Source organism: Salvelinus namaycush, chromosome 11 (assembly GCF_016432855.1).
Source record: "Salvelinus namaycush isolate Seneca chromosome 11, SaNama_1.0, whole genome shotgun sequence".
In the NCBI taxonomy this organism is placed as follows: domain Eukaryota; kingdom Metazoa; phylum Chordata; class Actinopteri; order Salmoniformes; family Salmonidae; genus Salvelinus; species Salvelinus namaycush.
In genome coordinates, this window is record NC_052317.1 from 42,635,446 (window position 1) to 42,661,652 (window position 26,207).

The 26,207-nt window shown below is 45.1% G+C and overlaps 2 protein-coding genes across 2 annotated transcripts in view; both read left to right on the plus strand.

Moving 5' to 3' along the window:
- usp33 (ubiquitin specific peptidase 33) overlaps nucleotides 1-19,165 on the plus strand; it is a 91,287-nt gene extending 72,122 nt beyond the window's left edge. Inside the window, exons 21-23 of the mRNA XM_039004434.1 lie at nucleotides 353-455; nucleotides 16,272-16,340; nucleotides 17,467-19,165. Of these exons, the coding sequence (XP_038860362.1) occupies nucleotides 353-455; nucleotides 16,272-16,340; nucleotides 17,467-17,627 (333 nt within the window). The 3' untranslated portion in view covers nucleotides 17,628-19,165. The remainder of the gene's footprint in view (nucleotides 1-352; nucleotides 456-16,271; nucleotides 16,341-17,466) is intronic.
- A 1,705-nt stretch (nucleotides 19,166-20,870) lies between these two features.
- The window catches only part of zzz3 (zinc finger, ZZ-type containing 3), a 57,870-nt gene continuing 52,533 nt past the window's right edge, over nucleotides 20,871-26,207 (plus strand). Inside the window, exon 1 of the mRNA XM_039004436.1 lies at nucleotides 20,871-20,951. The gene's annotated coding sequence lies outside the window, so the exon portion shown is untranslated. The remainder of the gene's footprint in view (nucleotides 20,952-26,207) is intronic.

Consider the following 26,207-nt stretch of genomic DNA (forward strand, 5'->3'; position numbering starts at 1 on the left):
GAGGAAGGGGGAGAGCGGGAGACATGTCTCAGGGAGGAATAGAAGAAAGAGAGCGGTAGATAAATTAATGTTGTAAACTAAGTGGAATTATGAAAACCCATTTCTTACTTTCAATCTAATTTCTTCCTCTACATCTCTCCCTCCATTCCCTCTTCTCTCCCTCCCATTCCCTCTTCTCCCCTGCCCATTCCCTCTTCTCCCCTGCCCATTCCCTCTTCTCCCCTGCCCATTCCCTCTTCTCCCCTGCCCATTCCCTCTTCTCCCCTGCCCATTCCCTCTTCTCCCCTGCCCATTCCCTCTTCTCTCTCTCCCTATCGCCCCCCCCCCCCCCCCCCCCCCCCCCCCCAACCAGCTGAACAAGGCGTTCCAGGAGGAAGAATCTCCAGTGGTCATCTACTGCATCAGCATGCAGTGGTTCAGAGAGTGGGAGGGCTTCGTCAAGGGAAAAGACAATGGTGAGTGGCTGGTTCAGAGAGTGGGAGGGCTTCGTCAAGGGAAAAGACAATGGTGAGTGGCTGGTTCAGAGAGTGGGAGGGCTTCGTCAAGGGAAAAGACAATGGTGAGTGGCTGGTTCAGAGAGTGGGAGGGCTTCGTCAAGGGAAAAGACAATGGTGAGTGGCTGGTTCAGAGAGTGGGAGGGCTTCATCAAGGGAAAAGACAATGGTGAGTGGCTGGTTCAGAGAGTGGGAGGGCTTCATCAAGGGAAAAGACAATGGTGAGTGGCTGGTTCAGAGAGTGGGAGGGCTTCATCAAGGGAAAAGACAATGGTGAGTGGCTGGTTCAGAGAGTGGGAGGGCTTCATCAAGGGAAAAGACAATGGTGAGTGGCTGGTTCAGAGAGTGGGAGGGCTTCGTCAAGGGACAAGACAATGGTGAGTGGCTGGTTCAGAGAGTGGGAGGGCTTCGTCAAGGGACAATGGTGAGTGGCTGGTTCAGAGAGTGGGAGGGCTTCGTCAAGGGACAATGGTGAGTGGCTGGTTCAGAGAGTGGGAGGGCTTCGTCAAGGGAAAAGACAATGGTGAGTGGCTGGGCTTCGTCAAGGGACAATGGTGAGTGGCTAAAGCACTGGGAGTCCCTGCCCCCTAGCAGTAAATGTTTCACTTCACTACACTGTAGTGGTCTGTCTTCCTCTGGTTGTTGGTTCACTATACTGTAGTGGTCTGTCTTCCTCTGGTTGTTGTTGGTTCACTACACTGTAGTGGTCTGTCTTCCTCTGGTTGTTGTTGGTTCACTACACTGTAGTGGTCTGTCTTCCTCTGGTTGTTGTTGGTTCACTACACTGTAGTGGTCTGTCTTCCTCTGGTTGTTGTTGGTTCACTACACTGTAGTGGTCTGTCTTCCTCTGGTTGTTGTTGGTTCACTACACTGTAGTGGTCTGTCTTCCTCTGGTTGTTGTTGGTTCACTACACTGTAGTGGTCTGTCTTCCTCTGGTTGTTGTTGGTTCACTACACTGTAGTGGTCTGTTCCTCTGGTTGTTGGTTCACTACACTGTAGTGGTCTGTCTTCCTCTGGTTGTTGTTGGTTCACTACACTGTAGTGGTCTGTCTTCCTCTGGTTGTTGTTGGTTCACTACACTGTAGTGGTCTGTCTTCCTCTGGTTGTTGTTGGTTCACTACACTGTAGTGGTCTGTCTTCCTCTGGTTGTTGTTGGTTCACTACACTGTAGTGGTCTGTCTTCCTCTGGTTGTTGTTGGTTCACTACACTGTAGTGGTCTGTCTTCCTCTGGTTGTTGTTGGTTCACTACACTGTAGTGGTCTGTCTTCCTCTGGTTGTTGTTGGTTCACTACACTGTAGTGGTCTGTCTTCCTCTGGTTGTTGTTGGTTCTCTACACTGTAGTGGTCTGTCTTCCTCTGGTTGTTGGTTCACTACACTGTAGTGGTCTGTCTTCCTCTGGTTGTTGTTGGTTCACTACACTGTAGTGGTCTGTCTTCCTCTGGTTGTTGTTGGTTCACTACACTGTAGTGGTCTGTCTTCCTCTGGTTGTTGGTTCACTACACTGTAGTGGTCTGTCTTCCTCTGGTTGTTGTTGGTTCACTACACTGTAGTGGTCTGTCTTCCTCTGGTTGTTGGTTCACTACACTGTAGTGGTCTGTCTTCCTCTGGTTGTTGGTTCACTACACTGTAGTGGTCTGTCTTCCTCTGGTGGTTGTTGGTTCACTACACTGTAGTGGTCTGTCTTCCTCTGGTGGTTGTTGGTTCACTACACTGTAGTGGTCTGTTCCTCTGGTTGTTGTTGGTTCTCTACACTGTAGTGGTCTGTTCCTCTGGTTGTTGTTGGTTCACTACACTGTAGTGGTCTGTTCCTCTGGTTGTTGTTGGTTCACTACACTGTAGTGGTCTGTCTTCCTCTGGTTGTTGTTGGTTCACTACACTGTAGTGGTCTGTCTTCCTCTGGTTGTTGTTGGTTCACTACACTGTAGTGGTCTGTCTTCCTCTGGTTGTTGTTGGTTCACTACACTGTAGTGGTCTGTCTTCCTCTGGTTGTTGTTGGTTCACTACACTGTAGTGGTCTGTCTTCCTCTGGTTGTTGTTGGTTCACTACACTGTAGTGGTCTGTCTTCCTCTGGTTGTTGTTGGTTCACTACACTGTAGTGGTCTGTCTTCCTCTGGTTGTTGTTGGTTCACTACACTGTAGTGGTCTGTCTTCCTCTGGTTGTTGTTGGTTCACTACACTGTAGTGGTCTGTCTTCCTCTGGTTGTTGTTGGTTCACTACACTGTAGTGGTCTGTCTTCCTCTGGTTGTTGTTGGTTCACTACACTGTAGTGGTCTGTCTTCCTCTGGTTGTTGTTGGTTCACTACACTGTAGTGGTCTGTCTTCCTCTGGTTGTTGTTGGTTCACTACACTGTAGTGGTCTGTCTTCCTCTGGTTGTTGTTGGTTCACTACACTGTAGTGGTCTGTCTTCCTCTGGTTGTTGTTGGTTCACTACACTGTAGTGGTCTGTCTTCCTCTGGTTGTTGTTGGTTCACTACACTGTAGTGGTCTGTCTTCCTCTGGTTGTTGTTGGTTCACTACACTGTAGTGGTCTGTCTTCCTCTGGTTGTTGTTGGTTCACTACACTGTAGTGGTCTGTCTTCCTCTGGTTGTTGTTGGTTCACTACACTGTAGTGGTCTGTCTTCCTCTGGTTGTTGTTGGTTCACTACACTGTAGTGGTCTGTCTTCCTCTGGTTGTTGTTGGTTCACTACACTGTAGTGGTCTGTCTTCCTCTGGTTGTTGTTGGTTCACTACACTGTAGTGGTCTGTCTTCCTCTGGTTGTTGTTGGTTCACTACACTGTAGTGGTCTGTCTTCCTCTGGTTGTTGTTGGTTCACTACACTGTAGTGGTCTGTCTTCCTCTGGTTGTTGTTGGTTCACTACACTGTAGTGGTCTGTCTTCCTCTGGTTGTTGTTGGTTCACTACACTGTAGTGGTCTGTTCCTCTGGTTGTTGTTGGTTCACTACACTGTAGTGGTCTGTTCCTCTGGTTGTTGTTGGTTCACTACACTGTAGTGGTCTGTCTTCCTCTGGTTGTTGTTGGTTCACTACACTGTAGTGGTCTGTCTTCCTCTGGTTGTTGTTGGTTCACTACACTGTAGTGGTCTGTCTTCCTCTGGTTGTTGTTGGTTCACTACACTGTAGTGGTCTGTCTTCCTCTGGTTGTTGTTGGTTCACTACACTGTAGTGGTCTGTCTTCCTCTGGTTGTTGTTGGTTCACTACACTGTAGTGGTCTGTTCCTCTGGTTGTTGTTGGTTCACTACACTGTAGTGGTCTGTCTTCCTCTGGTTGTTGGTTCACTACACTGTAGTGGTCTGTCTTCCTCTGGTTGTTGGTTCACTACACTGTAGTGGTCTGTTCCTCTGGTTGTTGTTGGTTCACTACACTGTAGTGGTCTGTTCCTCTGGTTGTTGTTGGTTCACTACACTGTAGTGGTCTGTTCCTCTGGTTGTTGTTGGTTCACTACACTGTAGTGGTCTGTTCCTCTGGTTGTTGTTGGTTCACTACACTGTAGTGGTCTGTCTTCCTCTGGTTGTTGTTGGTTCACTACACTGTAGTGGTCTGTCTTCCTCTGGTTGTTGTTGGTTCACTACACTGTAGTGGTCTGTCTTCCTCTGGTTGTTGTTGGTTCACTACACTGTAGTGGTCTGTCTTCCTCTGGTTGTTGTTGGTTCACTACACTGTAGTGGTCTGTCTTCCTCTGGTTGTTGTTGGTTCTCTACACTGTAGTGGTCTGTCTTCCTCTGGTTGTTGTTGGTTCTCTACACTGTAGTGGTCTGTCTTCCTCTGGTTGTTGGTTCTCTACACTGTCTTCCTCTGGTTGTTGTTGGTTCACTACACTGTAGTGGTCTGTTCCTCTGGTTGTTGTTGGTTCACTACACTGTAGTGGTCTGTCTTCCTCTGGTTGTTGTTGGTTCACTACACTGTAGTGGTCTGTCTTCCTCTGGTTGTTGTTGGTTCACTACACTGTAGTGGTCTGTTCCTCTGGTTGTTGTTGGTTCACTACACTGTAGTGGTCTGTTCCTCTGGTTGTTGTTGGTTCACTACACTGTAGTGGTCTGTCTTCCTCTGGTTGTTGTTGGTTCACTACACTGTAGTGGTCTGTTCCTCTGGTTGTTGTTGGTTCACTACACTGTAGTGGTCTGTTCCTCTGGTTGTTGTTGGTTCACTACACTGTAGTGGTCTGTCTTCCTCTGGTTGTTGGTTCACTACACTGTAGTGGTCTGTCTTCCTCTGGTTGTTGTTGGTTCACTACACTGTAGTGGTCTGTTCCTCTGGTTGTTGGTTCACTACACTGTAGCGGTCTGTCTTCCTCTGGTTGTTGGTTCACTACACTGTAGTGGTCTGTTCCTCTGGTTGTTGGTTCACTACACTGTAGTGGTCTGTTCCTCTGGTTGTTGGTTCACTACACTGTAGTGGTCTGTCTTCCTCTGGTTGTTGGTTCACTACACTGTCTTCCTCTGGTTGTTGTTGGTTCACTACACTGTAGTGGTCTGTCTTCATCTGGTTGTTGGTTCACTACACTGTAGTGGTCTGTTCCTCTGGTTGTTGTTGGTTCACTACACTGTAGTGGTCTGTTCCTCTGGTTGTTGGTTCACTACACTGTAGTGGTCTGTCTTCATCTGGTTGTTGGTTCACTACACTGTAGTGGTCTGTTCCTCTGGTTGTTGTTGGTTCACTACACTGTAGTGGTCTGTTCCTCTGGTTGTTGTTGGTTCACTACACTGTAGTGGTCTGTTCCTCTGGTTGTTGTTGGTTCACTACACTGTAGTGGTCTGTTCCTCTGGTTGTTGTTGGTTCACTACACTGTAGTGGTCTGTTCCTCTGGTTGTTGTTGGTTCACTACACTGTAGTGGTCTGTCTTCCTCTGGTTGTTGTTGGTTCACTACACTGTAGTGGTCTGTCTTCCTCTGGTTGTTGTTGGTTCACTACACTGTAGTGGTCTGTCTTCCTCTGGTTGTTGTTGGTTCACTACACTGTAGTGGTCTGTCTTCCTCTGGTTGTTGTTGGTTCTCTACACTGTAGTGGTCTGTCTTCCTCTGGTTGTTGTTGGTTCTCTACACTGTAGTGGTCTGTCTTCCTCTGGTTGTTGGTTCTCTACACTGTCTTCCTCTGGTTGTTGTTGGTTCACTACACTGTAGTGGTCTGTTCCTCTGGTTGTTGTTGGTTCACTACACTGTAGTGGTCTGTTCCTCTGGTTGTTGTTGGTTCACTACACTGTAGTGGTCTGTTCCTCTGGTTGTTGTTGGTTCTCTACACTGTAGTGGTCTGTCTTCCTCTGGTTGTTGTTGGTTCTCTACACTGTAGTGGTCTGTCTTCCTCTGGTTGTTGTTGGTTCACTACACTGTAGTGGTCTGTCTTCCTCTGGTTGTTGTTGGTTCACTACACTGTAGTGGTCTGTCTTCCTCTGGTTGTTGTTGGTTCACTACACTGTAGTGGTCTGTCTTCCTCTGGTTGTTGTTGGTTCACTACACTGTAGTGGTCTGTCTTCCTCTGGTGGTTGTTGGTTCACTACACTGTAGTGGTCTGTCTTCCTCTGGTTGTTGTTGGTTCACTACACTGTAGTGGTCTGTTCCTCTGGTTGTTGTTGGTTCTCTACACTGTAGTGGTCTGTTCCTCTGGTTGTTGTTGGTTCTCTACACTGTAGTGGTCTGTTCCTCTGGTTGTTGTTGGTTCACTACACTGTAGTGGTCTGTCTTCCTCTGGTTGTTGTTGGTTCACTACACTGTAGTGGTCTGTCTTCCTCTGGTTGTTGTTGGTTCACTACACTGTAGTGGTCTGTCTTCCTCTGGTTGTTGTTGGTTCACTACACTGTAGTGGTCTGTCTTCCTCTGGTTGTTGTTGGTTCACTACACTGTAGTGGTCTGTCTTCCTCTGGTTGTTGTTGGTTCACTACACTGTAGTGGTCTGTCTTCCTCTGGTTGTTGTTGGTTCACTACACTGTAGTGGTCTGTCTTCCTCTGGTTGTTGTTGGTTCACTACACTGTAGTGGTCTGTCTTCCTCTGGTTGTTGTTGGTTCACTACACTGTAGTGGTCTGTCTTCCTCTGGTTGTTGTTGGTTCACTACACTGTAGTGGTCTGTCTTCCTCTGGTTGTTGTTGGTTCACTACACTGTAGTGGTCTGTCTTCCTCTGGTTGTTGTTGGTTCACTACACTGTAGTGGTCTGTCTTCCTCTGGTTGTTGTTGGTTCACTACACTGTAGTGGTCTGTCTTCCTCTGGTTGTTGTTGGTTCACTACACTGTAGTGGTCTGTCTTCCTCTGGTTGTTGTTGGTTCACTACACTGTAGTGGTCTGTCTTCCTCTGGTTGTTGTTGGTTCACTACACTGTAGTGGTCTGTCTTCCTCTGGTTGTTGTTGGTTCACTACACTGTAGTGGTCTGTCTTCCTCTGGTTGTTGTTGGTTCACTACACTGTAGTGGTCTGTCTTCCTCTGGTTGTTGTTGGTTCACTACACTGTAGTGGTCTGTCTTCCTCTGGTTGTTGTTGGTTCACTACACTGTAGTGGTCTGTCTTCCTCTGGTTGTTGTTGGTTCACTACACTGTAGTGGTCTGTCTTCCTCTGGTTGTTGTTGGTTCACTACACTGTAGTGGTCTGTCTTCCTCTGGTTGTTGTTGGTTCACTACACTGTAGTGGTCTGTCTTCCTCTGGTTGTTGTTGGTTCACTACACTGTAGTGGTCTGTCTTCCTCTGGTTGTTGTTGGTTCACTACACTGTAGTGGTCTGTCTTCCTCTGGTTGTTGTTGGTTCACTACACTGTAGTGGTCTGTCTTCCTCTGGTTGTTGTTGGTTCACTACACTGTAGTGGTCTGTCTTCCTCTGGTTGTTGTTGGTTCACTACACTGTAGTGGTCTGTCTTCCTCTGGTTGTTGTTGGTTCACTACACTGTAGTGGTCTGTCTTCCTCTGGTTGTTGTTGGTTCACTACACTGTAGTGGTCTGTCTTCCTCTGGTTGTTGTTGGTTCACTACACTGTAGTGGTCTGTCTTCCTCTGGTTGTTGTTGGTTCACTACACTGTAGTGGTCTGTCTTCCTCTGGTTGTTGTTGGTTCACTACACTGTAGTGGTCTGTCTTCCTCTGGTTGTTGTTGGTTCACTACACTGTAGTGGTCTGTCTTCCTCTGGTTGTTGTTGGTTCACTACACTGTAGTGGTCTGTCTTCCTCTGGTTGTTGTTGGTTCACTACACTGTAGTGGTCTGTCTTCCTCTGGTTGTTGTTGGTTCACTACACTGTAGTGGTCTGTCTTCCTCTGGTTGTTGTTGGTTCACTACACTGTAGTGGTCTGTCTTCCTCTGGTTGTTGTTGGTTCACTACACTGTAGTGGTCTGTCTTCCTCTGGTTGTTGTTGGTTCACTACACTGTAGTGGTCTGTCTTCCTCTGGTTGTTGTTGGTTCACTACACTGTAGTGGTCTGTCTTCCTCTGGTTGTTGTTGGTTCACTACACTGTAGTGGTCTGTCTTCCTCTGGTTGTTGTTGGTTCACTACACTGTAGTGGTCTGTCTTCCTCTGGTTGTTGTTGGTTCACTACACTGTAGTGGTCTGTCTTCCTCTGGTTGTTGTTGGTTCACTACACTGTAGTGGTCTGTCTTCCTCTGGTTGTTGTTGGTTCACTACACTGTAGTGGTCTGTCTTCCTCTGGTTGTTGTTGGTTCACTACACTGTAGTGGTCTGTCTTCCTCTGGTTGTTGTTGGTTCACTACACTGTAGTGGTCTGTTCCTCTGGTTGTTGTTGGTTCACTACACTGTAGTGGTCTGTCTTCCTCTGGTTGTTGTTGGTTCACTACACTGTAGTGGTCTGTCTTCCTCTGGTTGTTGTTGGTTCACTACACTGTAGTGGTCTGTCTTCCTCTGGTTGTTGTTGGTTCACTACACTGTAGTGGTCTGTCTTCCTCTGGTTGTTGTTGGTTCACTACACTGTAGTGGTCTGTCTTCCTCTGGTTGTTGTTGGTTCACTACACTGTAGTGGTCTGTCTTCCTCTGGTTGTTGTTGGTTCACTACACTGTAGTGGTCTGTCTTCCTCTGGTTGTTGTTGGTTCACTACACTGTAGTGGTCTGTCTTCCTCTGGTTGTTGTTGGTTCACTACACTGTAGTGGTCTGTCTTCCTCTGGTTGTTGTTGGTTCACTACACTGTAGTGGTCTGTCTTCCTCTGGTTGTTGTTGGTTCACTACACTGTAGTGGTCTGTCTTCCTCTGGTTGTTGTTGGTTCACTACACTGTAGTGGTCTGTCTTCCTCTGGTTGTTGTTGGTTCACTACACTGTAGTGGTCTGTCTTCCTCTGGTTGTTGTTGGTTCACTACACTGTAGTGGTCTGTCTTCCTCTGGTTGTTGTTGGTTCACTACACTGTAGTGGTCTGTCTTCCTCTGGTTGTTGTTGGTTCACTACACTGTAGTGGTCTGTCTTCCTCTGGTTGTTGTTGGTTCACTACACTGTAGTGGTCTGTCTTCCTCTGGTTGTTGTTGGTTCACTACACTGTAGTGGTCTGTCTTCCTCTGGTTGTTGTTGGTTCACTACACTGTAGTGGTCTGTCTTCCTCTGGTTGTTGTTGGTTCACTACACTGTAGTGGTCTGTCTTCCTCTGGTTGTTGTTGGTTCACTACACTGTAGTGGTCTGTCTTCCTCTGGTTGTTGTTGGTTCACTACACTGTAGTGGTCTGTCTTCCTCTGGTTGTTGTTGGTTCACTACACTGTAGTGGTCTGTCTTCCTCTGGTTGTTGTTGGTTCACTACACTGTAGTGGTCTGTCTTCCTCTGGTTGTTGTTGGTTCACTACACTGTAGTGGTCTGTCTTCCTCTGGTTGTTGTTGGTTCACTACACTGTAGTGGTCTGTCTTCCTCTGGTTGTTGTTGGTTCACTACACTGTAGTGGTCTGTCTTCCTCTGGTTGTTGTTGGTTCACTACACTGTAGTGGTCTGTCTTCCTCTGGTTGTTGTTGGTTCACTACACTGTAGTGGTCTGTCTTCCTCTGGTTGTTGTTGGTTCACTACACTGTAGTGGTCTGTCTTCCTCTGGTTGTTGTTGGTTCACTACACTGTAGTGGTCTGTCTTCCTCTGGTTGTTGTTGGTTCACTACACTGTAGTGGTCTGTCTTCCTCTGGTTGTTGTTGGTTCACTACACTGTAGTGGTCTGTCTTCCTCTGGTTGTTGTTGGTTCACTACACTGTAGTGGTCTGTCTTCCTCTGGTTGTTGTTGGTTCACTACACTGTAGTGGTCTGTCTTCCTCTGGTTGTTGTTGGTTCACTACACTGTAGTGGTCTGTCTTCCTCTGGTTGTTGTTGGTTCACTACACTGTAGTGGTCTGTCTTCCTCTGGTTGTTGTTGGTTCACTACACTGTAGTGGTCTGTCTTCCTCTGGTTGTTGTTGGTTCACTACACTGTAGTGGTCTGTCTTCCTCTGGTTGTTGTTGGTTCACTACACTGTAGTGGTCTGTCTTCCTCTGGTTGTTGTTGGTTCACTACACTGTAGTGGTCTGTCTTCCTCTGGTTGTTGTTGGTTCACTACACTGTAGTGGTCTGTCTTCCTCTGGTTGTTGTTGGTTCACTACACTGTAGTGGTCTGTCTTCCTCTGGTTGTTGTTGGTTCACTACACTGTAGTGGTCTGTCTTCCTCTGGTTGTTGTTGGTTCACTACACTGTAGTGGTCTGTCTTCCTCTGGTTGTTGTTGGTTCACTACACTGTAGTGGTCTGTCTTCCTCTGGTTGTTGTTGGTTCACTACACTGTAGTGGTCTGTCTTCCTCTGGTTGTTGTTGGTTCACTACACTGTAGTGGTCTGTCTTCCTCTGGTTGTTGTTGGTTCACTACACTGTAGTGGTCTGTTCCTCTGGTTGTTGTTGGTTCACTACACTGTCTTCCTCTGGTTGTTGTTGGTTCACTACACTGTAGTGGTCTGTCTTCCTCTGGTTGTTGTTGGTTCACTACACTGTAGTGGTCTGTTCCTCTGGTTGTTGTTGGTTCACTACACTGTCTTCCTCTGGTTGTTGTTGGTTCACTACACTGTAGTGGTCTGTCTTCCTCTGGTTGTTGTTGGTTCACTACACTGTAGTGGTCTGTCTTCCTCTGGTTGTTGTTGGTTCACTACACTGTAGTGGTCTGTCTTCCTCTGGTTGTTGTTGGTTCACTACACTGTAGTGGTCTGTCTTCCTCTGGTTGTTGTTGGTTCACTACACTGTAGTGGTCTGTTCCTCTGGTTGTTGTTGGTTCACTACACTATAGTGGTCTGTTCCTCTGGTTGTTGTTGGTTCACTACACTGTAGTGGTCTGTCTTCCTCTGGTTGTTGTTGGTTCACTACACTGTAGTGGTCTGTCTTCCTCTGGTTGTTGTTGGTTCACTACACTGTAGTGGTCTGTCTTCCTCTGGTTGTTGTTGGTTCACTACACTGTAGTGGTCTGTCTTCCTCTGGTTGTTGTTGGTTCACTACACTGTAGTGGTCTGTCTTCCTCTGGTTGTTGTTGGTTCACTACACTGTAGTGGTCTGTTCCTCTGGTTGTTGTTGGTTCACTACACTATAGTGGTCTGTTCCTCTGGTTGTTGTTGGTTCACTACACTGTAGTGGTCTGTCTTCCTCTGGTTGTTGTTGGTTCACTACACTGTAGTGGTCTGTCTTCCTCTGGTTGTTGTTGGTTCACTACACTGTAGTGGTCTGTTCCTCTGGTTGTTGGTTCACTACACTGTAGTGGTCTGTCTTCCTCTGGTTGTTGGTTCACTACACTGTAGTGGTCTGTCTTCCTCTGGTTGTTGGTTCACTACACTGTAGTGGTCTCTGTTCCTCTGGTTGTTGGTTCACTACACTGTAGTGGTCTGTCTTCCTCTGGTTGTTGTTGGTTCACTACACTGTAGCGGTCTGTCTTCCTCTGGTTGTTGTTGGTTCACTACACTGTAGCGGTCTGTCTTCCTCTGGTTGTTGTTGGTTCACTACACTGTAGCGGTCTGTCTTCCTCTGGTTGTTGTTGGTTCACTACACTGTAGCGGTCTGTCTTCCTCTGGTTGTTGTTGGTTCACTACACTGTAGCGGTCTGTCTTCCTCTGGTTGTTGTTGGTTCACTACACTGTAGCGGTCTGTCTTCCTCTGGTTGTTGTTGGTTCACTACACTGTAGCGGTCTGTCTTCCTCTGGTTGTTGTTGGTTCACTACACTGTAGCGGTCTGTCTTCCTCTGGTTGTTGTTGGTTCACTACACTGTAGCGGTCTGTCTTCCTCTGGTTGTTGTTGGTTCACTACACTGTAGCGGTCTGTCTTCCTCTGGTTGTTGTTGGTTCACTACACTGTAGCGGTCTGTCTTCCTCTGGTTGTTGTTGGTTCACTACACTGTAGCGGTCTGTCTTCCTCTGGTTGTTGTTGGTTCACTACACTGTAGCGGTCTGTCTTCCTCTGGTTGTTGTTGGTTCACTACACTGTAGCGGTCTGTCTTCCTCTGGTTGTTGTTGGTTCACTACACTGTAGCGGTCTGTCTTCCTCTGGTTGTTGTTGGTTCACTACACTGTAGTGGTCTGTCTTCCTCTGGTTGTTGTTGGTTCACTACACTGTAGTGGTCTGTCTTCCTCTGGTTGTTGGTTCACTACACTGTCTTCCTCTGGTTGTTGTTGGTTCACTACACTGTAGTGGTCTGTTCCTCTGGTTGTTGGTTCACTACACTATAGTGGTCTGTCTTCCTCTGGTTGTTGGTTCACTACACTATAGTGGTCTGTCTTCCTCTGGTTGTTGGTTCACTACACTGTAGTGGTCTGTTCCTCTGGTTGTTGGTTCACTACACTGTAGTGGTCTGTCTTCCTCTGGTTGTTGGTTCACTACACTGTAGTGGTCTGTCTTCCTCTGGTTGTTGTTGGTTCACTACACTGTCTTCCTCTGGTTGTTGTTGGTTCACTACACTGTAGTGGTCTGTCTTCCTCTGGTTGTTGTTGGTTCACTACACTGTAGTGGTCTGTCTTCCTCTGGTTGTTGGTTCACTACACTGTAGTGGTCTGTCTTCCTCTGGTTGTTGTTGGTTCACTACACTGTAGTGGTCTGTCTTCCTCTGGTTGTTGTTGGTTCACTACACTGTAGTGGTCTGTCTTCCTCTGGTTGTTGGTTCACTACACTGTAGTGGTCTGTCTTCCTCTGGTTGTTGGTTCACTACACTGTAGTGGTCTGTCTTCCTCTGGTTGTTGGTTCACTACACTGTAGTGGTCTGTCTTCCTCTGGTTGTTGTTGGTTCACTACACTGTCTTCCTCTGGTTGTTGTTGGTTCACTACACTGTAGTGGTCTGTCTTCCTCTGGTTGTTGTTGGTTCACTACACTGTAGTGGTCTGTCTTCCTCTGGTTGTTGGTTCACTACACTGTAGTGGTCTGTCTTCCTCTGGTTGTTGTTGGTTCACTACACTGTAGTGGTCTGTCTTCCTCTGGTTGTTGTTGGTTCACTACACTGTAGTGGTCTGTCTTCCTCTGGTTGTTGTTGGTTCACTACACTGTAGTGGTCTGTCTTCCTCTGGTTGTTGTTGGTTCACTACACTGTAGCGGTCTGTCTTCCTCTGGTTGTTGTTGGTTCACTACACTGTAGCGGTCTGTCTTCCTCTGGTTGTTGTTGGTTCACTACACTGTAGCGGTCTGTCTTCCTCTGGTTGTTGTTGGTTCACTACACTGTAGTGGTCTGTCTTCCTCTGGTTGTTGTTGGTTCACTACACTGTAGTGGTCTGTCTTCCTCTGGTTGTTGTTGGTTCACTACACTGTAGTGGTCTGTCTTCCTCTGGTTGTTGGTTCACTACACTGTAGCGGTCTGTCTTCCTCTGGTTGTTGTTGGTTCACTACACTGTAGCGGTCTGTCTTCCTCTGGTTGTTGTTGGTTCACTACACTGTAGTGGTCTGTCTTCCTCTGGTTGTTGTTGGTTCACTACACTGTAGCGGTCTGTCTTCCTCTGGTTGTTGTTGGTTCACTACACTGTAGCGGTCTGTCTTCCTCTGGTTGTTGTTGGTTCACTACACTGTAGCGGTCTGTCTTCCTCTGGTTGTTGTTGGTTCACTACACTGTAGCGGTCTGTCTTCCTCTGGTTGTTGTTGGTTCACTACACTGTAGCGGTCTGTCTTCCTCTGGTTGTTGTTGGTTCACTACACTGTAGTGGTCTGTCTTCCTCTGGTTGTTGTTGGTTCACTACACTGTAGTGGTCTGTTCCTCTGGTTGTTGTTGGTTCACTACACTGTAGTGGTCTGTCTTCCTCTGGTTGTTGTTGGTTCACTACACTGTAGTGGTCTGTCTTCCTCTGGTTGTTGTTGGTTCACTACACTGTAGTGGTCTGTCTTCCTCTGGTTGTTGTTGGTTCACTACACTGTAGTGGTCTGTCTTCCTCTGGTTGTTGGTTCACTACACTGTAGTGGTCTGTCTTCCTCTGGTTGTTGTTGGTTCACTACACTGTAGTGGTCTGTCTTCCTCTGGTTGTTGTTGGTTCACTACACTGTAGTGGTCTGTCTTCCTCTGGTTGTTGTTGGTTCACTACACTGTAGTGGTCTGTCTTCCTCTGGTTGTTGGTTCACTACACTGTAGTGGTCTGTTCCTCTGGTTGTTGGTTACCTACACTGTAGCGTTCTGTCTTCCTCTGGTTGTTGTTGGTTCACTACACTGTAGTGGTCTGTTCCTCTGGTTGTTGTTGGTTCACTACACTGTAGTGGTCTGTCTTCCTCTGGTTGTTGTTGGTTCACTACACTGTAGTGGTCTGTCTTCCTCTGGTTGTTGTTGGTTCACTACACTGTCTTCCTCTGGTTGTTGTTGGTTCACTACACTGTAGTGGTCTGTCTTCCTCTGGTTGTTGTTGGTTCACTACACTGTAGTGGTCTGTCTTCCTCTGGTTGTTGTTGGTTCACTACACTGTAGTGGTCTGTCTTCCTCTGGTTGTTGTTGGTTCACTACACTGTAGTGGTCTGTCTTCCTCTGGTTGTTGTTGGTTCACTACACTGTAGTGGTCTGTCTTCCTCTGGTTGTTGTTGGTTCACTACACTGTAGCGGTCTGTCTTCCTCTGGTTGTTGTTGGTTCACTACACTGTAGCGGTCTGTCTTCCTCTGGTTGTTGTTGGTTCACTACACTGTAGCGGTCTGTCTTCCTCTGGTTGTTGTTGGTTCACTACACTGTAGCGGTCTGTCTTCCTCTGGTTGTTGTTGGTTCACTACACTGTAGCGGTCTGTCTTCCTCTGGTTGTTGTTGGTTCACTACACTGTAGCGGTCTGTCTTCCTCTGGTTGTTGTTGGTTCACTACACTGTAGCGGTCTGTCTTCCTCTGGTTGTTGTTGGTTCACTACACTGTAGCGGTCTGTCTTCCTCTGGTTGTTGTTGGTTCACTACACTGTAGCGGTCTGTCTTCCTCTGGTTGTTGTTGGTTCACTACACTGTAGCGGTCTGTCTTCCTCTGGTTGTTGTTGGTTCACTACACTGTAGCGGTCTGTCTTCCTCTGGTTGTTGTTGGTTCACTACACTGTAGTGGTCTGTCTTCCTCTGGTTGTTGTTGGTTCACTACACTGTAGTGGTCTGTCTTCCTCTGGTTGTTGTTGGTTCACTACACTGTAGTGGTCTGTCTTCCTCTGGTTGTTGTTGGTTCACTACACTGTAGTGGTCTGTCTTCCTCTGGTTGTTGTTGGTTCACTACACTGTAGTGGTCTGTCTTCCTCTGGTTGTTGTTGGTTCACTACACTGTAGTGGTCTGTCTTCCTCTGGTTGTTGTTGGTTCACTACACTGTCTTCCTCTGGTTGTTGTTGGTTCACTACACTGTCTTCCTCTGGTTGTTGTTGGTTCACTACACTGTCTTCCTCTGGTTGTTGTTGGTTCACTACACTGTAGTGGTCTGTCTTCCTCTGGTTGTTGTTGGTTCACTACACTGTAGTGGTCTGTCTTCCTCTGGTTGTTGTTGGTTCACTACACTGTAGTGGTCTGTCTTCCTCTGGTTGTTGTTGGTTCACTACACTGTAGCGGTCTGTCTTCCTCTGGTTGTTGTTGGTTCACTACACTGTAGCGGTCTGTCTTCCTCTGGTTGTTGTTGGTTCACTACACTGTAGCGGTCTGTCTTCCTCTGGTTGTTGTTGGTTCACTACACTGTAGCGGTCTGTCTTCCTCTGGTTGTTGTTGGTTCACTACACTGTAGCGGTCTGTCTTCCTCTGGTTGTTGTTGGTTCACTACACTGTAGCGGTCTGTCTTCCTCTGGTTGTTGTTGGTTCACTACACTGTAGCGGTCTGTCTTCCTCTGGTTGTTGTTGGTTCACTACACTGTAGCGGTCTGTCTTCCTCTGGTTGTTGTTGGTTCACTACACTGTAGCGGTCTGTCTTCCTCTGGTTGTTGTTGGTTCACTACACTGTAGTGGTCTGTCTTCCTCTGGTTGTTGTTGGTTCACTACACTGTAGTGGTCTGTCTTCCTCTGGTTGTTGTTGGTTCACTACACTGTAGTGGTCTGTCTTCCTCTGGTTGTTGTTGGTTCACTACACTGTAGCGGTCTGTCTTCCTCTGGTTGTTGGTTCACTACACTGTAGTGGTCTGTCTTCCTCTGGTTGTTGTTGGTTCACTACACTGTAGTGGTCTGTCTTCCTCTGGTTGTTGTTGGTTCACTACACTGTAGTGGTCTGTCTTCCTCTGGTTGTTGTTGGTTCACTACACTGTAGTGGTCAGTGAATGGTAGTAAAATCATGTAGAATGACAAATGCCTTTTCAAATTTTTCGACTAATGTTTAGCTCAAATTGCAAATAGTAATCATCTTTATATTAAATGAAATACACAAATGTAATATTTAAGGAATGTACTATGGTTAATACTTGCTTTGCCCTCCTCTCTGGAAGATCCACCAGGACCAATCGATAACTCCAAGATAGCGATCAACAAGAATGGTCATCTGACACTCAAACAAGGTAAAGAGCCGGACAATTAACTCTCTGAATTAGAAATGAGATTGAGCCCAACCTACCCTGCTGTGATGCCCTGCCAGGACTAGATTATTATTATGCTCTCAGGGTGAGTCTTAACCGCTTTTGGACTCTGGGGAGATTATTAGGACTGTTATGATTATTATAATGACTTTAGGTTAACCGTGTCTGTCTCTACAGGAACTGACTCTGGGCAGGTTATTATTATGAGGCAGGTTGAGTTTGTAATATGTATAAACCGTGTTTCCTCTCTAGGGGCTGACTCTGGGCAGGTTATTATTATGAGGCAGGTTGAGTTTGTATAAACCATGTTTCTGTGTTTCCTCTCTAGGGGCTGACTCTGGGCAGGTTATTATTATGAGGCAGGTTGAGTTTGTAATATGTATAAATCATGTTTCTGTGTTTCCTCTCTAGGGGCTGACTCTGGGCAGGTTATTATTATGAGGCAGGTTGAGTTTGTAATATGTATAAACCGTGTTTCCTCTCTAGGGGCTGACTCTGGGCAGGTTATTATTATGAGGCAGGTTGAGTTTGTATAAACCATGTTTCTGTGTTTCCTCTCTAGGGGCTGACTCTGGGCAGGTTATTATTATGAGGCAGGTTGAGTTTGTATAAACCATGTTTCTGTGTTTCCTCTCTAGGGGCTGACTCTGAGCAGGTTATTATTATGAGGCAGGTTGAGTTTGTAATATGTATAAACCATGTTTCTGTGTTTCCTCTCTAGGGGCTGACTCTGGGCAGGTTATTATTATGAGGCAGGTTGAGTTTGTATAAACCATGTTTCTGTGTTTCCTCTCTAGGGGCTGACTCTGGGCAGGTTATTATTATGAGGCAGGTTGAGTTTGTAATATGTATAAACCATGTTTCTGTGTTTCCTCTCTAGGGGCTGACTCTGAGCAGGTTATTATTATGAGGCAGGTTGAGTTTGTATAAACCATGTTTCTGTGTTTCCTCTCTAGGGGCTGACTCTGGGCAGGTTATTATTATGAGGCAGGTTGAGTTTGTATAAACCATGTTTCTGTGTTTCCTCTCTAGGGGCTGACTCTGGGCAGGTTATTATTATGAGGCAGGTTGAGTTTGTATAAACCATGTTTCTGTGTTTCCTCTCTAGGGGCTGACTCTGGGCAGATCTCGGAGGAGACCTGGAACTTTCTCCACTCCATGCACGGAGGGAGTCCCGTCGTCACGGTCCGGCCCAACGTCTCTCACCCCGAACCAGAGGCGTCCTCGCAGTCCGAGGAGAAGATGGAGGTGGAGACGCGCTCCGTTTAACACTACCTAGTTAACTACATCAACAGAACACCCCCAAACGCCAGCCCTGAGGACAACAACAACTAAAGCCTTTTATTTTGCACTTGGCTTTTTTTTCTTCTTCTCAAAAGCATTCGATCAAAGGACTTCCTTAACCTCCGCAACATGACGGCTCTTCTTGACTACTGGGCAGAAGGAATAAACATGTCTGAAAATGATATGATGACAGTCATGTTTGTACATAGATGTATAAATATCTAATTTCTATTAGCGCTGTAACATAATGCGTGGAAACGGTGTCCGGTCGTTTCCAGAACTAAAGCATTTATCCATTTTGTGTGCAGCTAAAATGATTTTTTTCCCTGAATGCTTATTTTCTTTATTTTTTTTCTTCTCTCTCTCTCTTGACCAAAATTGAGCCGATGTCTTGTGGGAAAAGCTAGAAAAATCACACCGCATCTTTACTGTAGATATTAAAACGTTATCTTACCTGTCCTTAGGAAAGAAAATACTGTCCTAGAAGTGAATGCTTAGAAAAGTGCTAGCTCTTACATGTTCCTTAAAGTGAAGAAGGATCTTAAAAAGATAAAGATGATCAAGAAGGGATATACTAAATAACTATACGATATAGTCTCAAGAAAGACTGGTATCTTTTGCTCTGTAGATGGGTTAAGATGACGTGTATTTAAATGTACCAGTGCGTTATGGATAGAAGAACTAACCTGAGTCCGAAGTCTCAGCACTTCCTTGTTATTTACCCCCCCCCATTGGCCAGACCAGGGGGCTGATTTACTATGGCACTCTATTCCCTATATAGTGCACTACTTTGGGCCAGCGCCCCATGGAACCCTATTCCCTATATAGTGCACTACTTTGGGCCAGTGCCCCATGGAACCCTATTCCCTATATAGTGCACTACTTTGGGCCAGCGCCCCATGGAACCCTATTCCCTATATATAGTGCACTACTTTGGGCCAGCGCCCCATGGGAAATAGTGTGGAGGCATTTGATGTTAATAGCCTTTTTGCATAACATATGTGGCAGGCAGGCTCTCAGTTCACAATGCATGCTTTAGAGGGGACCCCAGTCACTCAAACAAGCCAGGGTTGGGGTCAATCCCATTTCCATTTAGGAAGTCAACTGAAATTCCAATTCTAATTTTCCTCAATGCTTCTCTGTGAGAAAAAATGTGGAATTGAAATGGAATTGGCCCCAAACCTGACGTCCTAATGATTGAAAAACTTGCTGGCCACATATCACATTAAATTGCATGTAAAATTGCTCACTCATTGCATAATATGTACTCAATGAATCACAAACTTCTGTGGCTATCTGAAATGTATATGTACAGAATTACATAACAATCAATTCGTCAGTGGAAGGCATTAGTTTGTGTATAAGGGTATGGTGTTGCTTATGGTATGTGGTCCCTGAAGGCCGAAGAAGCAATCTAGATAATGCTGTAGGTATGTGAACTATAGAGCATAATGCATATCATGAACACGTCTGTTCTGATTGGCTGATATGATTCTAATAAACCCTGATGTTGAATAGTGTAAGCGTTCTGTCCCAAACATGATTTCTCTACACTTGTTTGTTTACCTATCAAATTTGATTTGTCACACGTGCCGAATACAACAGTTACTTACAAGCCCTTAACCAACATAAGTGTTAAGTAAAAAAAAATATAAGAGCAGCAGTAAAATAACAATGTGGAGGCTATATACAGGGTATTACGGTACAGAGTCAATGTGGAGACTATATACAGGGTATTACGGTACAGAGTTAATGTGGAGACTATATACAGGGTATTACGGTACAGAGTCAATGTGGAGACTATATACAGGGTGTTACGGTACAGAGTCAATGTGGAGGCTATATACAGGGTGTTACGGTACAGAGTCAATGTGGAGGCTATATACAGGGTGTTACGGTACAGAGTCAATGTGGAGGCTATATACAGGGTGTTACGGTACAGAGTTAATGTGGAGACTATATACAGGGTGTTACGGTACAGAGTCAATGTGGAGGCTATATACAGGGTGTTACGGTACAGAGTTAATGTGGAGACTATATACAGGGTGTTACGGTACAGAGTCAATATACAGGGTGTTACTGTACAGAGTCAATGTGGAGGCTATATACAGGGTGTTACTGTACAGAGTCAATGTGGAGGCTATATACAGGGTGTTATGGTACAGAGTCAATGTGGAGGCTATATACAGGGTGTTACGGTACAGAGTCAATATACAGGGTGTTACTGTACAGAGTCAATGTGGAGGCTATATACAGGGTGTTACGGTACAGAGTCAATATACAGGGTGTTACGGTACAGAGTCAATGTGGAGGCTATATACAGGGTGTTACGGTACAGAGTCAATATACAGGGTGTTACGGTACAGAGTCAATGTGGAGGCTATATACAGGGTGTTACTGTACAGAGTGTGTGTGTGGTAATTGAGGTAATATGTACATGTAGTTAGAGTTAGTGACTGCATAGATAAATCGTGAGTAGCAGCAGTGTAAAAGAGGGGGGGACAATGCAAATAGTCTGGGTAGTCATTTGATTAGATGTTCAGGAGTCTTATGGCTGGGGGGTAGGAGCTGTTGGGAAGCCTCTTGGACCTAGACTTGGCGCTCCGGTACCACTTGCCGTGCGGTAGCAGAGAGAACAGTCTATGACTAGGGTGGCTGGAGTCTCACAATTTTTAGGGCCTTCCTCTGACGCCGCCTGGTATACAGGTCCTGGATGGCAGTAAGCTTGGTCCCAGTGATGTACTGGGCCGTACTCACTACCCTCTGTAGTACCTTGCAGTCGGAGGCCAAGCAGTTGCCATACCAGGCGGTGAAGCACCAGTCAGGATGCTCTTTTCAGTCTCTGGGGGGGGGGGGGGGTGTTATGATCAAAGTACAACATTTTGAATGGAAATGTACATTTCATTCAATTGTGGACCAAAACTTGGTTGTCTATCACGTTTAGCAACTAATAGGAGCATCTCATCAAATAAGATTCTGTACTACTCATTTCATTTTAAGGGACCCTTTATTTCTAGGTTATGAATAATTAAGAAATTATAAACGTTTGTTTTAATGATTATCAAATGTGCATGTGGCAACAACATTATACTACGATAGATCCAATGTTTGGTTCAGATGTGAGACATGGCATTGGGGCACCGGGCCACACATTTTTTGGCACTAGCCGTTGTTTGGCCCATAGACCTACCTACCGTTCTCCCTGCAACAGCAAAAATTTAGTGTTGAATTTTGATGAGCGCCACCAGTCGTGGAACTCTGCAGCACACACACACACACGGTGTGCAGCAAACGATTTGCGGAAGTGAGGTGAGTAATTCTCTAACTAGCTTCATAAACCATTTTTCAATAAACGATTAATCGGTCGCAATCAGAAGTGAAACAAACTTATGTACTCTACATTTTTATTACGTCAACTAATAGAGGCCGTTATGCATGCGATTGTTGTTGCACCGAACAATCGGCTACTAGCCGCTGTTAGCAAGCAGCCTCAATGCGTGTATCCCTGCTAGCCAACCACCAATGTGTTAGCTAGCTGTGTATCAACCAACTTGGTTTAGTGTTAGCTAGCTTGTCAAATACCTTTTAATTTCCATATAAACTATTACTCACTAGCTTACCATTATTTTACGACTAGTACGACCAATATATAGCTAGTAAATCGGCTAGCTATCCGGTGCGCCAATGCAATGTAGCTAACCGCTAGTTAGTTTTATTTCATGTAATAAAACAAAGCTAGCTAGCAAACTGATTAGCTAGGATTTGAGTTATTCGGCCACTTGCAAACTATTCAAGTTTATCATAAGACATTTGTTGAGAAAAGCTAACAGTTTATGGTGCATAATGAATTAGGGTGCGACCAACCTTGCACATTATGTCTGCTTTACATAGCCTTTTTATGGGTTTGTTAGCATGTGGGCTAACGATAGCGGCTACACGTTCCAGCTCATGTTAGCCAGCTAACGCTAACTTGCTAGTTTGAAATGGTAGACTATAGCACACTAACTACCATGGAGTAGTTAGTTAGCCACTGTTTTTGTAAACTAACTCTGCTAACGTATTGGAGCTAGTTAACTAGGTCATTGGACATTCACGCATCAGTGTTGTGAAACTTTGGGTTCTGCAGGCTGGGGCTCAACCGTGCTCTCTGGCTGTCGGCTTCAGTGCCATTCCAATCCGCGGATTTGGTTTAGTCAGTAAGGCCCATTGACTGGAGTTATTTGGTAAAGTAAACTACATGAGATTAGGGTGAGAACAAAACTAAGTAAATACTCCACTGTTTACATTGTGAAGTTTGATCAAAACACCTACCTGCTAACAACTCCACCGTGTACTATCAATCAAGAAGACGGTAGTTATCTGCTTTTGTTTCACATGCGGTTTTGTTGTGACTATTTGTTTACACGATTTTAAAACATACAAAAGTCTATATTGAGGAATACGAACATGACTGTGAATTGTTGCGGGTGCCAGAATTCAAAAAGCAAGTGTCTGCTCAGCTAGTGTAAACACGTGTCAATTTAAAGTTCATATCATGCAACACGCGCCCTAGGCAGGAAGTAACTTACGCTTGACATTTTAAACTGAAGTTTACACCTCTTTGGTCCCTGTTCAAAAGTAGTGCACTATATTGTGACTAGGGTGCACTATATTGTGCCTAGGGTGCCATAGGAGAGGTAGGCAAGGTGCAACCTCCCGAGTCCAACATCTAAACTTCAGTAGTAGGAGACGCGTGTTTATTTCACACACTTTGTAACCAGAAAATCAACGGTTTACTCACTATGGCATGTTCAAAGTTAGTTCCTCCAGTCATATTTATAGTTGAACTAGTTTATTACATTCACAATTCCTCATAGATACTCTGCCTGCATGAGTCCACTCCGTGTCTGAAATCATGAATTTTGACCAGGGCTCATAGGCAGTGGAATACCTGTTGTTAAATCAAGGCGAACCCGTTGGAATGTACAGAAGAGCGTCACAATAATAGAGAACGCCCCCGTCTGCCTGTGCGTTCTCCATCTGTCTGTCTTTCCCTTCCTTAGTTTCTACATGGTTAGGTCACATTACTTCTCCGTTGGAGGGCTCTGGGGTGTGTGTGGAAGGCACTATGGCAGTGTTACTATTTTTTGCGAGGGTGACTTTTGGTTGATACAATTTTATTTTTTATTTAACTAGGCAAGTCAGTTAAGAACTAATTCTTATTTACAATGACGGCCTACCAAAAGGCAAAAGGCCTCCTTCGGGGACTGGGATTACAACAAGAGAGACAACACAACACTACATAAAGAGAGACCTAAGACGACATAACACAGCATGGTAGCAACACATGACAACACAGCATGGTAGCAACACAACATGACAACATGGTAGAAACACAACATGGCAGCATAAAACAAGGTACAAACATTATTGGGCACAGTCAACAGCACAAAGGCTGAGAAGGTAGAGACAACAATGCATCACGCAAAGCAACTACAACTGTCCATGATTGAGTCTTTGAATGAAGAGATGGAGATAAAACTGTCCAGTTTGAGTGTTTTTGCAGCTCGTTCCAGTCGCTAGCTGCAGCGAACTGAAAAGACGAGCGACCGAGGGATGTGCGCGCTTTCGGGACCTTTAACAGAATGTGACTGGCAGAACGGGTGTTATATGTGGAGGATGAGGGCTGCAGTAGATATCTCAGATAGGGGGGAGTGAGGCCTAAGAGGGTTTTATAAATAAGCATCAACCAGTGGGTCTTGCGACGGGTATACAGAGATGACCAGTTTACAGAGGAGTATAGAGTGCAGTGATGTGTCCTATAAGGAGCATTGGTGGCAAATCTGATTGCCGAAAATTCGGAGCAATAGAGCACATGCAATTGATTTGATGTACAGCACATCACAAATATACAGTAGGGCAAAAAAGTATTTAGTCAGCCACCACTTGTGCAAGTTCTCCCACTTAAAAATATGAGAGAGACCTGTCATTTTCATCATAGGTACACTTCAACCATGACAGACAAAATGAGAAAAAAAATCCAGAAAATCACATTGTAGGATTTTTAATGAATTTATTTGCAAATTATGGTGGAAAATAAGTATTTGGTCACCTACAAACAAGCAAGATTTCTGGCTCTCACAGACCTGTAACTTCTTCTTTAAGAGGCTCCTCTGTCCCCCACTCGTTACCTGTATTAATGGCACCTGTTTGAACCTGTTATCAGTATAAAAGACACCTGTCCACAACCTCAAACAGCCACACTCCAAACTCCACTATGGCCAAGACCAAAGAGCTGTCAAAGGACACCAGAAACAAAATTGTAGACCTGCACCAGGCTGGGAAGACTGCATCTGCAATAGGTAAGCAGCTTGGTTTGAAGAAATCAACTGTGGGAGCAATTATTAGGAAATGGAAGACATACAAGACCACTGATAATCTCCCTCGATCTGGGGCTCCACGCAAGATCTCACCCCGTGGGGTCAAAATGATCACAAGAACGGTGAGCAAAAATCCCAGAACCACACGGGGGGACCTAGTGAATGACCTGCAGAGAGCTGGGACCAAGCAACAAAGCCTACCATCAGTAACACACTACGCCGCCAGGGACTCAAATCCTGCAGTGCGAGACGTGTCCCCCTGCTTAAGCCAGTACATGTCCAGGCCTGTCTGAAGTTTGCTAGAGAGCATTTGGATGACCCAGAAGAAGATTGGGAGAATGTCATATGGTCAGATGAAACCAAAATAGAACTTTTTGGTAAAAACTCAACTCGTCGTGTTTGGAGGACAAAGAATGCCGAGTTGCATCCAAAGAACACCATACCTACTGTGAAGCATGGGGGTGGAAACATCATGCTTTGGGGCTGTTTTTCTGCAAAGGGACCAGGACGACTGATCCGTGTAAAGGAAAGAATGAATGGGGCCATGTATCGTGAGATTTTGAGTGAAAACCTCCTTCCTCCTTCAAGGTCCTGGAGTGGCCTTGCCAGTCTCCAGATCTCAACCCCATAGAAAATCTTTGGAGGGAGTTGAAAATCCGTGTTGCCCAGCAACAGCCCCAAAACATCAATGCTCTAGAGGAGATCTGCATGGAGGAATGGGCCAAAATACCAGCAACAGTGTGTGAAAACCTTGTGAAGACTTACAGAAAACGTTTGACCTCTGTCATTGCCAACAAAGGGTATATAACAAAGTATTGAAATAAACTTTTGTTATTGACCAAATACTTATTTTCCACCATAATTTGCAAATAAATTCATTAAAAATCCTACAATGTGATTTTCTGGATTTTTTTTTCTCATTTTGTCTGTCATAGTTGAAGTGTACCTATGATGAAAATTACAGGCCTCTCTCATCTTTTTAAGTGGGAGAACTTGCACAATTGGTGGCTGACTAAATACTTTTTTGCCTCACTGTATCTATGATTCCTGTCCCTTCTCAGTAGACTATATGATTCCTGTCCCTTCTCAGTAGACTATATCCTTGAATGTTAATTTGCCCATCATTTACAGATGCATCTACATGCGTTTCGGTCAAGGCCAAAATATGAATATTATTTATGTTGACCAAGTTAAAAACCTCATGTATTTTGTTAGGAAGGCTCCATACATTAACCTGAGCTATATGCAGCCCTTTCCTTATCAAGTGGAGATCAATAGAGCATGTATTCATTATAGAGGAGATCAATAGAGCATGTATTCATTATAGTGGAGATCACTAGAGCATGTATTCATTATAGTGGAGATCAATAGAGCATGTATTCATTATAGTGGAGATCAATAGAGCATGTATTCATTATAGTGGAGATCAATAGAGCATGTATTCATTATAGTGGAGATCAATAGAGCATGTATTCATTATAGTGGAGATCACTAGAGCATGTATTCATTATAGTGGAGATCAATAGAGCATGTATTCATTATAGTGGAGATCAATAGAGCATGTATTCATTATAGTGGAGATCAATAGAGCATGTATTCATTATAGTGGAGATCAATAGAGCATGTATTCATTATAGTGGAGATCAATAGAACATGTATTCATTATAGTGGAGATCAATAGAGCATGTATTCATTATAGTGGAGATCAATAGAGCATGTATTCATTATAGTGGAGATCACTAGAGCATGTATTCATTATAGTGGAGATCACTAGAGCATGTATTCATTATAGTGGAGATCAATAGAGCATGTATTCATTATAGTGGAGATCAATAGAGCATGTATTCATTATAGTGGAGATCAATAGAGCATGTATTCATTATAGTGGAGATCAATAGAGCATGTATTCATTATAGTGGAGATCAATAGAGCATGTATTCATTATAGTGGAGATCACTAGAGCATGTATTCATTATAGTGGAGATCAATAGAGCATGTATTCATTATAGTGGAGATCAATAGAGCATGTATTCATTATAGTTAAAGTTGTCATGATACACTACAACACACAAACTCAAATTTTAACATTAAATTAAAATAGCCAGGGAGTTACTCCAGAGTCCCGATACAATTGCCAGTTGATATAAAGTTTATCCATCACCATGGAGACTCGTTGATTCAGGCAACGCTTTTCCTTCACGATGGG